Source organism: Varanus komodoensis, unplaced genomic scaffold (genome assembly GCF_004798865.1).
Source record: "Varanus komodoensis strain SLA01 unplaced genomic scaffold, ASM479886v1 scaffold48, whole genome shotgun sequence".
Lineage (NCBI taxonomy): Eukaryota > Metazoa > Chordata > Lepidosauria > Squamata > Varanidae > Varanus > Varanus komodoensis.
The window spans coordinates 7,073,504-7,085,861 of NW_025336059.1; the positions used below are offsets into that span (position 1 = coordinate 7,073,504).

The 12,358-nt window shown below is 50.2% G+C and overlaps 1 protein-coding gene across 1 annotated transcript; it reads left to right on the forward strand.

Moving 5' to 3' along the window:
* Positions 1-2,047: 2,047 nt before the first annotated feature.
* LOC123030966 (claudin-16-like) lies at positions 2,048-11,659 on the forward strand. Its single transcript, XM_044445323.1, has 5 exons — positions 2,048-2,137; positions 5,273-5,408; positions 6,690-6,854; positions 8,842-8,906; positions 11,465-11,659. The coding sequence occupies exons 1-5, from the start codon at positions 2,048-2,050 to the stop codon at positions 11,657-11,659; spliced, it is 651 nt and encodes a 216-aa protein (XP_044301258.1).
* Positions 11,660-12,358: the final 699 nt, after the last annotated feature.

Sequence of the window (12,358 nt, forward strand, 5' to 3'; positions counted from 1 at the left end):
AGGCTGGCTGGCTGGCTGGCTGGCTGGCTGGCGTGGGGTGATGTCACTGAGCATCGGGTCCTCCCAGCAGCTCTGCAGAAACACATCCGCCTTCCCTCCATCCCAGCCACCCTGCCTTAAAGTGGCAGGACACCGGCGAGATGCAGCCCCCACCTGCATGCATGATGCAGGGAAGATAGCAGGGAAAATAGGTCTGCGAGGATGGAAATGAGCCGCCCCGGTTCCTTTTGCAGACAAGCACCGGATCGCACAACAGAAATGCTGCCTCTCTGGGGAAGATGCTCGTTCAGGGATGCTTCGGGTGGTTGCTGAGACACCTGGCTGGGGAGGATGGAACTGAAGTCCCGGCACAGTTGGAGCCTGCCACGCTGGGGAAGGCTGAATGTAGCAGTGCCCGCTGCTCCAGCGAGCTGAAACCAAGGTCTGGAAAAACCGCGTGACCTTTTTCGAAAATGCTGGAGTGGGGCTGGTTGCATCACCGTTTGCTGGGAAGTAGCATCAGAGTGCAGGGAACAAATTAACTCATTCGCAAGAGCCCTGTGTCTTCTCAAAACAGTGACTGACTGAGTGGGAGAATGGGACATACAATGCCTTTTTCTAAAACTTGTATGATGCGGAGAAAATGCCCGAACAGACTTATTTCCAATTTATATCCTGCCTTTTTCCTACAAAGGGCTCAAGGCAGCTTACATCATTCTCCTCCTCCATCTTATCCCCAGAACAACAACCCTGCGAGGTAGGTTGGGCCAAGAGCCTGCGACTGGCCTAGAGTCACCCAGGTGGCTCCATGGCTGAGTGGGGACTCGAACCCGGATCTTCTGAGTCCCAGTCCCACGCTCTGAACCACGACGCCACACTGGCTCTCCCTCTTGCGCTTGGAGTCATCCAAGTCTGCATGGGCGATTCAGGGAATATCAAAAAGGAAGGGCTTTTGTACACTGCACATCATTAGCCTAAGGGACTCCCTGCCACTGGGTGTTGTGATGGACATGAGCTCAGCCTGGTTTTACAGGAATTAGACCCTTCGAAGCTGATCTCTCAATGCCTCTGAGACACACCAGGACAAAAATCACTGTGTGAAAACACATCTCCATTCCTGGGCCACTCTCTGCCTGGATGCAAGATTCAAATGGTCAACTTCTCAGGGATATTCGTCAAATCGTCTTTATACATATTCTGGCGCCAGACTAAGACTTTTTTTTATTCAAGGAGCATTTTAACTGTTAACAATTTAAATGGGAATTTAATTTAATTTTAATGTAAATTTTAGTTACTTAATTTGACATCGTTCCAATCGGCTGTTAATCCATCACTTGGTGCTCCTGCTGTGCATGCTGTTATTTATCATTGCTTTTCTGGATTTAATTGTTTAAACTGTATGTATTTTAGGATGTTTTATGCTGTTGGTTTTTATCCTGTAAACCGTCCAGAGAGAGCCATGTGGCTATGAGACAGTATACAAAAGTGTTAATTAATTAATGGCGTCTCCTTTCTGGAATTCACTTCAGGCAGCAGGGAAAGGTCTGTATTTAATGCTCTGGGCATGTGCAAAAACGCTACAAAACAAAACCTTCCCCTGGGACCACGGTGGGTTCCTTTGGGGCCTGCTAAGCAGGGCTAACGTTGCCCCTTTCCTTTGTGCGAATGTGCCATTGCCGCTTGCCAGGCGTGCAATGGGATGCGAGCACGTGCAAAATGCCTTCCGAAGCCACCACGCCCAGGACGGCTCCACGCAGAAGCAGCGTGCGGCTGCCTTCTCTCCCGCACTGCCAGGATGAAGAAGGGGAAAGGCGAGCTTTTTCCAACACAGCCGGCACTTCACCCTCCTTCTCCAGACAAGTTTTCAGGTGGTTCCTCCTCGGGCTGCGGAGGCGAAGGGAGCCCAGCCGAGGGCCCTTCAGAGGAGTGCTTTTATCCCTCCACCAGGGGGAACAGTGGCCTTGGCTAAGTGCCTGCCAGGAGTCCAGTCTGCTTGGGTTGCGGCTCGAGGAGGGCAGGGGTTTTCGCGAAGGCAGATCTTCAGCCACATGCCACGGAAATCCCAGCCATGGCCGCGGCAGCACGCGCTCTCGCTCCGCTCCTGGGCAGCCTGGGCCTCCTGCTCCTGGTGCTGTGCGCCAAATCGGACTGCTGGCGGGTAAGGAGTCGGCGGACCGTGTGGCCACTGGGTCTCTTGTGCGTGAGGGTGGCAGTGCTGGGAGAGCTGATGGCCCGGGGCTGCACCCCCTTCCCTGCCTGGGAGTCCACGGTGCTTGGGATGCAAGGGCGGGAAAGGGCTGGCTGGCGGGGAGCGTTTTCTCGCATCGTTGCAATGCTCGGGCCACTTCTCCAAGCAGAGACCATTCCAGGGTGCTCAGTCGCCGGCATTTCATTTCTTTTGAGAAGAGGCGATCCCCGGAGGAGCAAAACTGCAAGCAGCCTCACACGGCCTCCCTGCTAGACCACGCTGTCTTTAGCCAGAATCGGGAAATGGAAGAAGGGCACCGTCCCTATGAAATATTCCCTGGCCACACATTCCCAGGGTTTTTCACGCTGTGTGGCCAAGCCAGGCCTCAGGCCACATGCTGTTTCTGAGCACCTTACAGTCAAAGTTTATTTGCAGGAACAGGAGAGTGAAACACATTCCATGATGAATCTAAATATATTTACCATCAGTTACGACTAATTATTTATCCTATCCCCCAAGTTCACTGTTTGAAAAACAGGGCAGGCTTAGGACTGTTCCAGTGGAGGATATTTGGTTGGTCTCCCAGTAGGAGGTTCAAAGGACCCTCTCCGCACTGGGATGAACTACAAGAAGCTGAGTTCTATCGCTTCTTATTTATGGCTCCTTTCCTGGAATACGTTCTCCTGGAATCGGCACCTCCGACACTGCTCCCTCGTCCCACGGCACAGTCCCTGGTCCCATTCCTTCCCTGTTGCTCTAGGAGCGGGCAGGATGCGCCTGTTATGCCCTTGCAGAAAGCGAGGCTGAGTTGCCATAGAAATGCTGAGAAATCCCTTCATGGCAGCAGCGCTGCTTAAGCTCCAGGAAAGGTCAAAGCCACTTGCTGTGACTTGGGCAAAGCGGGAATCGCTCCCCACTCTTGCCCTTCCTGGAATTTGCCACCAAATCACTCCTTCACCCTCCCTCTTGGGATAATCGTAGGGTGGACAGTGCAATGGGGAGGGGGCTGCGGCCTCCTCTGCAGTCAGTGCACAAAATGCAGAGCCTGCCCAAAGCTGTGAGGCAGGTCACAAAATACAAGTGACAATTCCCCCCCACCCCCAAAATGCATCACCGAGGTGCCCCATTTTACCGTCTTCATGATTCTCCGAGCATCCTTGAAGTCCTGGCTTGAGAGGTAGATGGGGAGGTTGAGGCGGCGTTCCCAAAAAATCGTAAAGCAGGGAGAGATATTCTCTCAGGTGCATGGACCTCGCAGGCCCTTGAAGCGATCGTTCAGTCGAGACTGGCAGAAACGTAACATTGGAGCAGAAACTAGAATGAGGAGCGCAGCTTTTTTCCTGGGATGTTTCTCCAAACTGCAATCGAGGACAAAAAGATGTAGCAAGGTGGGTGTTAAAATAAAGGAGGCTCCGAGGAGAGACCTTATTAGAGTCGGGCTTTGGGGTCTGGCCAGTTCTCTGAGCCTCTGCACCAGCTACTTTCCTTTGGGTGACTGCCATGTGAGAACCAGCCACAGGGAGACCCGATAGACATCATCATCATCATCTTCATCATCATCTTCATCATCATGTCTGTTCCAAATGGCTTCTGACAAAAGTTCATCTTCAAACACCCTCGGAATAAGAAGGGCAGGGCTTCTCTTATGGTTCACGGATTACAGAACAGGAGACAGAGAGTGGGAATAATTTCACCCAATGGCGGGATGAGACCAGTGGAGTTTCATGGGGTTCTTTATTAGGGTTTTGAAGGTATTCATTAATGATCTGGAATCTGAAGTCAGCAGTGAGGTGGCCAAGTTTGCTGATGACACCAAGTTTGCTCACTTTAGTTTTAGAGTGATTAAAACTAAAAAGGATTGTGAGATGGTCTGAAGAGCTCTCTCCAAGCTGGGAAAAGGGGCATCTAATTAGGAAATGCAGTTCAGTATAAGCAAGCGTACAGCAAAGCACCTTGGGGCAAAACATCCCAATTGTATACGGAATCCAAGTTGGTAGTCACTGACTGGGACAAGGATCATGGGATTTTGTGGACAGCTCAATAGAAAAAGTCAGCCCTGGGTATTCATAGATTAATAGAGTCATATATGGCTGCTGGGATAAAAACAGGTTAGGCATAATTAGGAAAGGCATAATAAATCTGAACTGGAAGAGGAGGCAGGACCAGATTGCTTAGCTGAAATGCTAAGGCTGGTGAGCTTCGAGATAAGTTAAATGGCTGGTGAGAACTAGGTGACTTCTGGTTTGTGGAACAGGAAGCGCCGGGGGAAGGGATACAACTTAATTAGGCCCATCCTTTGATGGACTATCAAGAGAGCTAGTCTGCTAAGTGACATCTGGCATTCTAGCTGTCCAGCCACAAGCAGCAGGAACCTTCATGAGGGTGGAACTTACTCTGTTTGGTGGGGAAGGGTGGTGGATTCAACTTCTAGCAGGAGTAGCACCCAGTCCCTAAATAACTGGCTCATTAGCTTGATGGAGATTTCTTGCTAATGACCTCTTTGTATCCCAAAGTCAGCCTGGCTAGACAGTTTTAGCATAATAAAGGACCAGTTGCTAGAAACTTCTTTGATCTGCTGGGAAGGAAAAAGAAGAGAAGTTTCTGGGAGAGAGGCCAGTCACAGCAGTAACCCAGCGTGGTGCTTCCTGTGTCCTTCTGCCAGCCTTCCGCAACTGCGTATCCTTCAGATGAGCGCACTGCTGTTCTGACCATCCCCAGTCGGGATGCCATGATAGGCATCGTAGTCTAGGAGATCTGGAGGACACTGAGTTGAGGAGAGCCATACTCGTAAGCAAACACTCCCTCTTGGAGCAGCACTGAGATCTCACAGGCGATCTGCTTCCCTATACACATGCACTATGTGGCTCATGCCCAGAGCATGGCCTGAAGGCACACGAGGCATCCATCCCACTGAAGCTAAGCATCTCTCGGCCTGGCCTGAACTTGGAAGGGAGACCAGCAGTGAACTGTGTGTGGCCAGCTTGAGTTCCACATGGGGAGAAAGGTGGAGCAGAAATATAATACTTAAATTATGGTGTCCATGCCCCTCCACTTACCGGCTGCTATCAAGTCTCATTCCTGAATAAAGTCGCTGTCTTTCTTTAGCAAGACGCCAAGGACCCGCTCTCTTCCGTGGGCTTGAGCATCCGGTGCCGGGGCCTGTGGCGCGAGTGCATCTTTGATAACGTGGCCAGCCTCTGGACGTGTGACATTCCCGTGTCCTATCTCAGCGACCATCCTGGTAAGGGAAAGGAAATTGACTCCCTGAGGTTGGGCCAAGCCGCCACAGCGGTGGGCTGCGTTTGCTTATCATAATACTTGTGGACACCGGACTCGCCTCACGTCCGGGTAGGATGCCCACTGCCAATGCCCGTATCATGTTCCCCGCTCGGTTCCTCTCTCTGCTAGCCCTGCCTTCTTCCAGGGGTCAAGCAGTAGGGATAAACAGAGGGCGCTTTTAAAGAGAGGACTGTCTTCATGACGTGGGATACACTGCAGAGCATGGGGTCTCCTCCCACTCATTGCAAACTGTTCCGATAGACTCATCCTGAGCAGGTGCTGATACAGAGGCAAGCAGGGAGAATGCTTTGAATCGCACAGTTGTCTGGTGAAGGTTCTTGGCAGAGCGTGGGAGTCAGCCTGCTTTGGAAGGGTTTCTGGAGTGGCGGGTGGAGCAGATGTGAGAACCAGCGTGGCCAGAGGGCTTTGCCTTCGCTCCTCTTTCCCTCCAGCTGCAAAAGCCACCCGGACGGTGGAGTCAGAAGCTTAACTGCAAGAGAAGGACCACAGGGAAATTTCCAGTTTGGATTCAACTCTTGACATGGGCAGAAGCTTCTCCCTCAATTTTGGTAGAAGCCCATTAGAGTTCAGACTGTTCTGTAATCTTCTGAGTTTCAGTAAATGGACTGTACTTCAAAGGATTTTCTCACATGTGAAATGAGAAGGATGAAGCAACACTGTTACACAGAAACAGAGTGAGTCAGAAGGGGCCTCCTGGGCCATCTAGTCTGACCCCTGGCTCCACTCGCTGCATGCCTTCCATGTGCATGTCCAGCCTATTCTTGAACACTGTCACGGATGGGGCCTCAACCACCTCCCATGGAAGCCCGTTCCACACCCTCGGGGCCCTAACTGTCAGGAGTACCATTCCTTCTAAAGCAGATGTGGGAAGATTCCAACTTCCTGGAATCACTTTGCTGGGCTGGTTTTGTCTAGAAACCCACGATCCACTCACTGAAGCCAAGTGGAAAATGGTAGCTTCGGGGTGGATTCAGATGTCAAGGGGCAGTTCCGGGGGAGCCCACAGACTGGGCCAAGCGACGTATAAACACCACCCAACACCTGCAGGACAAGAATTTCGAACAGCTTGATTCAGGGGTGACAACAAATGACGTTTGGCTTCGGTATTGCTGAACAGTGGGAGCAAGACCCCTTGCTGAGTTGATCTGTTGAAGATCTGCTAAACTTGGCTGACACACATCTGCCTTTTCGAAAGCGTCTTCTCTCTCTCTCTCCTTCCCAGCTGTCCTCGTGGTCACTCGAGTCCTGGTGATTCTTTCCGGCTCTCTGGTTCTTTGTGCGATCCCTCCCTCCATTGCAGGGATGAAATGCACCAAGCTCACGCAGGGCAGGCGCCTCCGGAAACACAACTTCTCCCTCACTGCTGGGATCCTGCTCCTCCTGGGAGGTAAGGCCCCCCCCCCCCCGGCTCTTTTTAGAAGTAACATGCAGCCCTTTTCCAGAACCAACCTGTACCTGTCCAATTAATTGTTTCGGGACTATTTCTCTCTCGGTATTAACCACCCCTCAGTCACATGCAACCAGTTCCGGATTAAAGCAACTGGGAGTCCTGGGCTAGGAGACCCTTGGGCGGCCCAAACTTTAGGATCTGATCATGGGAAGCAAAAGCTCGTTCTCTTCTTTATCTGCTCAAAGTGGAACATTGCTTTGTAAATTTATAACTGTCTTTTTTATCAGCCTTTAATAGGTTGGTGGAAGTATGGAATTATTAAAGTCACACAGAACATTCATAGGAGAATCATAGCTATATTATTGCATTATACTATATACAAAGTCAGCAAAGTTTCTTTTGAGCTTTTTGGGAGCAAACTTATTATATCTTTAAAACCAGTAAGTTGCAGTTTATAATTTTCTGTGCGGAGAATGCTTAGATCACACAACCAATCTTGGAACATTGTTGACCGTAGATCATTCTTTATCCTTTTTAGCCTAGAAAATGATCTTTTGCCTAGGTACGCCCCTGATTTTTATTGTTACAAATAAAGTAAAATTAATTGTGATATTTGGAGGGGGGCAGGAGACCAAAGCCCACCAGCTTATGAGGCTCTGGGCTGCAGCCCACTCAGTCCATATGTAAATCCATCATTGCGTGCAATCCAAACATAATTTATCAATGGGAGTGGCTTTAAAGCTCTTATATTCTTGTGCAACATTTCTCCATTTTCTTTCTCGCCAGCAGACCCACAACTTTCTCTTCAGCCTCCTCCCTTTCCCTGCTCCTCCCATGCATGGATGTTGACGGCAGGAAATGTGATATTTGAAAACTGTTTACTGCACACCCTGTGTAGCTGTGTATGACCACACAGTTACTTTTCACTTTGCATCCTTCCGGTTGCAAAGTTGCATGTGCAGGTACTGGATTTTTAAAAGCAAATAACCTAAAATGATGACATAACCTCCTCACGTTCTTCCCTTTCTGCTACCCCTCCCCAAATAGCAAGGGGACAGAAACACCCCTTTTATTCAGGCTCATTTTCCACTATGCATCTACAGAGCTGTACGTGTGGGAGTTCCTTCTAAAAAGCAAGGTGTATCTGCCCACTTTCCCTCCGCATCAGCCGTCCGCTCTGCCTGATCACATGCACTCTTGTTTAAGGACAGGATGAAACACAAGAGCTTTTGAACGTGGCCTCCTTCTCCTGCAGGTCCAATGCCTACCATGCTGCAGACCTTGGCATGAGTGCGTGGTGCTTGCCCACAGGGCAACAGATGCCAAGGGCCAGGAGAAGCGTGCACAGGGCTCCCGCTGACAATCCGGAGATCCTGCTTTCGGGAGGGCTTTCCAGTTTGTTTTTAGCCATAGATTCTTTTTATAATAATATTGCTGACAGGACACTGCCTCGCTGCTAAGGCTTTTCTTCACTTCATGACAAGGACACAGGCGCACGACATGGTAGAGCCAGAAGGGACTCACGGCCATGGAGTCCACCCCCTGCTCAGCGCAGGCCTCCAAGTTCAAGCACCCCCAACAGATGGGTGCCCCAGCTGCCTTCTGAGCACCTCCGGTGTGGGCAAGCTTCCTAGGTCAAGGCCCCCATTCCTGTGTTGCTCCATCAGGCAGGAAGCTTTTCTGGAGCTCAGCCAGGATGTGGCATTCTGGATGTGGCTCGTGATTGCATGCCCTGGGTTCTAGAGTGTTCCGGACTGATTTGGAGAGGTTCTGGGTACCAGCATTTCAAGCTGACCTGTTACTGGGCAACTGCAGAATACCCTGTTCGTTTAACCATCCCTGCTAATCCATGGATGCTGTAGGAACCTCGGATGCAGGCGAGATCCTTTTCAAAAAGCGTAGCATTGTATTTTTCCCAGCAGAGGGACCCCCTCGGAGCAGCGCCACCAGAGGCCCCTCACGAAGAATTCTCTCTCTTCTGCAGGACTATCCGCAGCAGTTGCCGTTCTCTGGTATGGCATTGATACGGTCCAGAAATACAAGCTAGAGGTAAATACGCGTCGCCTCCATGAAGCAGAGGACGCTGCTAAGAACAGAGTTGAGAAATCCAGGAAGCTTTGCTGGTTCTTTAAAATCACTGAAGGTTAGAGTTGGAAGGGATAACTAGGGATAATTTAATCAAATCCTTTGCTACATCCTGTGTGGAATCTTTAGTGAAGGATGCAATGAAAGCATTGTGATATAAAGGGCTAAAATAGGGATGTCAAAAACTCATGATCGGAATTTCCAGCTTGGTTCTCCCCCTATTTTTACAGCTTAATCCTAACTCAGGTGGAAGTCCATGGTGTTTCAGTGGGGTTGGTGCCAGGTAAGCACAGAAGATGACTGCAGTCTTAAAGCTACTCCAGTCTGCTCTGGTTTTAACTGGAGCAGATCTTAAACCCTCTTACAAGACGGTTTTCCCAGTCCAATGTCCCCTTTCCCTGTAGGGAGTCTTAGACCAGCAGTGGGGTGGGATGGGGGGTGGAATACAAGCCTGACACTCATTTTTTCTTTGCAACATTGCCATACTGTGACGTTTGCTAAGATGCTATCCAGGTGAAGTACAACAATCGAAAACCAGCTTGCCTTAAATGCTAAGAAAAGCAGGAAAAACTTCATGCAATGAAGAACAGGGCGTTTCAAACAGGAAATATTGAACTGAGGTCAAATGCAGCAAATGGAAATCGGGGAAATAGAAGTTCCTAAGGGAATGGCATCTCCAAGAAGGCCTCTATTGCAGATCTTAAAGAACTGGGTAGGCTAAGCTCAGTCCCAGCGCTTAGATTCAACTCTCTCTGTGGGTCTAACCGGAATTTTAACAGGACAGAATGGTGGAATTTAGGTTTAAAAAACTGTGTTGGTAGAAGACTGCTATTTGAAAAGGGAGGGGACTGATCCTGTGTCCATTTTCTACTTGAATATTTGCATGATTATATGCTGATTACTAAGGCTTAGAGAGTTATACAGGGACAGAGCAAAAACTAGCAACTTTAAATCCACCCTGTATTGCATCATTCTGAATTATTTGGGTTTATATGTATTTATTGGATATTGACTTGTAAGCCGTCCAGAGACCCGCAACGTATTGGACGGGGTAAGAATACCCAAATAAATAAAAAATCATCTTCTTGCCCACGAAATCTAAAAAAGAGCATCTCTGCAATGAAGATGGTACCATTTTTCTTGCTGCACTTTGGAGATTTTCCTGTATCTGCTGAGCAAGGAGAAGTCACCCTGAGTCCTGGAGCTGGAGAAGTCCTGCACAGAGCAAGAGATTGGACTAGATGTCCTCTGGGGTCCCTTCCAACTCCAAAACGTTGTGATTCTTTAATTCTATGAAAGGGAATGGTCCCCTGATGATTTTTTGCAAATCAGCCTGCTGTTCAAAGCACAAGGCATAGGTTCCCCTGCTCCGCCTCCCTGCTTAGCCGGCAAGGTGAAGTAGGTGGAATTCCTAAGGAAGATTGCAAAGCCTGCAATTTCAGCGAGATTAAATGGCAGATGAAAAAGCACTTTGTGTGGCTTCCCAGTAGTTAAAGCAATGCTAATCAGCACAGGTCAACTTTTTCTCCAGGGCTCCCCCCCGCACCCCCGAAGCAAGAGTATGGGCCGCTTCAGCACTGGAGTTTGCTACCAAGTCCCATTTAATTGTTTAAAGGTCACTCATTACCAGATAGGGTGGCCAGAGAGATAGGGTCCTCAAGAAGAGACCATCCATACTGGGGGGGGGGGAGAAGAGACACCCCCATGTCCTGCTACGGTTGCCAGCTTTCCAACCAGCCGCATAGCTTTGCGATTAAAAGTGCCTTCTGCCGCTGCCAGAGGAAGTGACGGGGTTTTGTCTCCCACAGTGCCAAAACAATTCTCCTGCCGATTTCTCCAGCTTAACTTTTAGTCTATGGATATGCCACTTTCCACACAGGGGACCACACAGTGCCTGGTTTGTAACATCCATCAGATAAACGTCACACTTGGAAAAGAATAGCCCAGCTGGAAGAGGCATGACAGCCAGGCCAGGCCAGGCCAGGCCAGGCTGGGTGGTAGACCTCACCCCTCTCCTTCCCCCCAAACCCTCTAAAGCAGCACCCCCCGATGGCTGGATTTTGCGGGCTTCAGCATTCAGGGTTGCTTCCTTGTGCCACCTCAGCACTCTGGTGCCATCTGGCTCCTGTTCGCCTGACCGGGAGAGGTTCTTCAAGGGTTCATCTTGCCCTGCCCTGCCTGGAGATGCCCGCCATTGAACCTGGCGTCTTTAGCATGCAAAGTCTAACCCCCACCACTAACTATGGATGCTCCCAACGAATTAGACCTAATTAGAGCAGTGCGCCATCTAATTCATCAGTGCCTGCTCTGGTCACCAGGAGCTTTCCGGAGTCTCAGGCAGCAACACTTTGAACTTCGTCCTGGAGATTCTGAGGCCCTCCTCTAGGACCTTCCATGGAAGAAGCCCTGAGCCAGAAGCTGTCCTTGAACAGTTCAAATGGAGCTGCCCTTGAACGTGTTTGCTTTGCTTTCCTAGGGAATGCAGAAGTTCCTGGCTTGCTTACCACTCAGCTCTCTTCCAGGTCGCCCTTGGCATCCCTGGCGTGACTTACGAGCTTGGCTATTCCTACTGGACGGCCGCTGCCGGTGCGGCATGTGCTACCTCCGGTGGGACCTTGCTGATCGCTGCGAGCTTCTCAGAGGCCCAGACGCCAAGAGAGGAGCGGAACTTCGTAGGCAGCCTTCCTGTGGCCAAAGGGCAGCAGACGTACCTGTGAAGGATGTCCGGCTCTCGCTGCTCAGTGCCAATGTTAAAAATGAGCAGGGCTTTTGGCTTCATTACAAGATACCTATTAAACCAGAAGATGCTGCTGGAGAAACTGCCTCTTGGGTTTTGTTATTGCTGGGCTGGTTTGCGCCTTCGCCTCTGCAGCTTGCTGACGGGTCGCACCAAGCGACGGCTCGTGGGGGTGGATCAGCCATTGCAGGTCACCGTATGCTTCCCCTCCTTTCAGGGTGGCGTATCTGTCCCTCCCAACCCGAATCCATGTGGTAAGAATCTGAGCAACTCCATTTACTACAAGATGCTCCAGCTGAGAGGCCAGCTGCCAACGTCTTTTAAAATTCTGGCTTTCTAGAACAACCCAATTCTGCTGAGCTGAATCTGTCTGCATGCAGGTGCTTCAGGCAGGAGAAAGAGCGATGAGGCTTCCATGCCAGGGAACATGCCATTCACACATTTCCAAAAATGAGGAAGTGTGTCACGAAAGATGCAAAAAGATGGCTCCTGTTTGCTTAAAACTGGTGTGTGTGGGTCTGTGCTAGGGCCAGACTCACAAGCCTTGTGCAAGTAGTTGGAAATCAGAGATATGTTTAGATAGAGGTAGAATGCATTTCTGCTGGAGGAGACGCCTGCGAGTCCCTTGGACCGCAAGGCGATCCAACTGGTCAGTCCTAGAGGAGATCAACCCTGACTG

Coding starts and splice junctions, on each gene's coding strand:
- LOC123030966 (XM_044445323.1), top strand. CDS start 2,048: ATGGCCGCGGCAGCACGCGCTCTCGCTCCGCTCCTGGGCAGCCTGGGC. Junction 2,138..5,272: donor CCAAATCGGACTGCTGGCGG/GTAAGGAGTCGG, acceptor GTCTTTCTTTAG/CAAGACGCCAAGGACCCGCT. Junction 8,907..11,464: donor TCCAGAAATACAAGCTAGAG/GTAAATACGCGT, acceptor GCTCTCTTCCAG/GTCGCCCTTGGCATCCCTGG.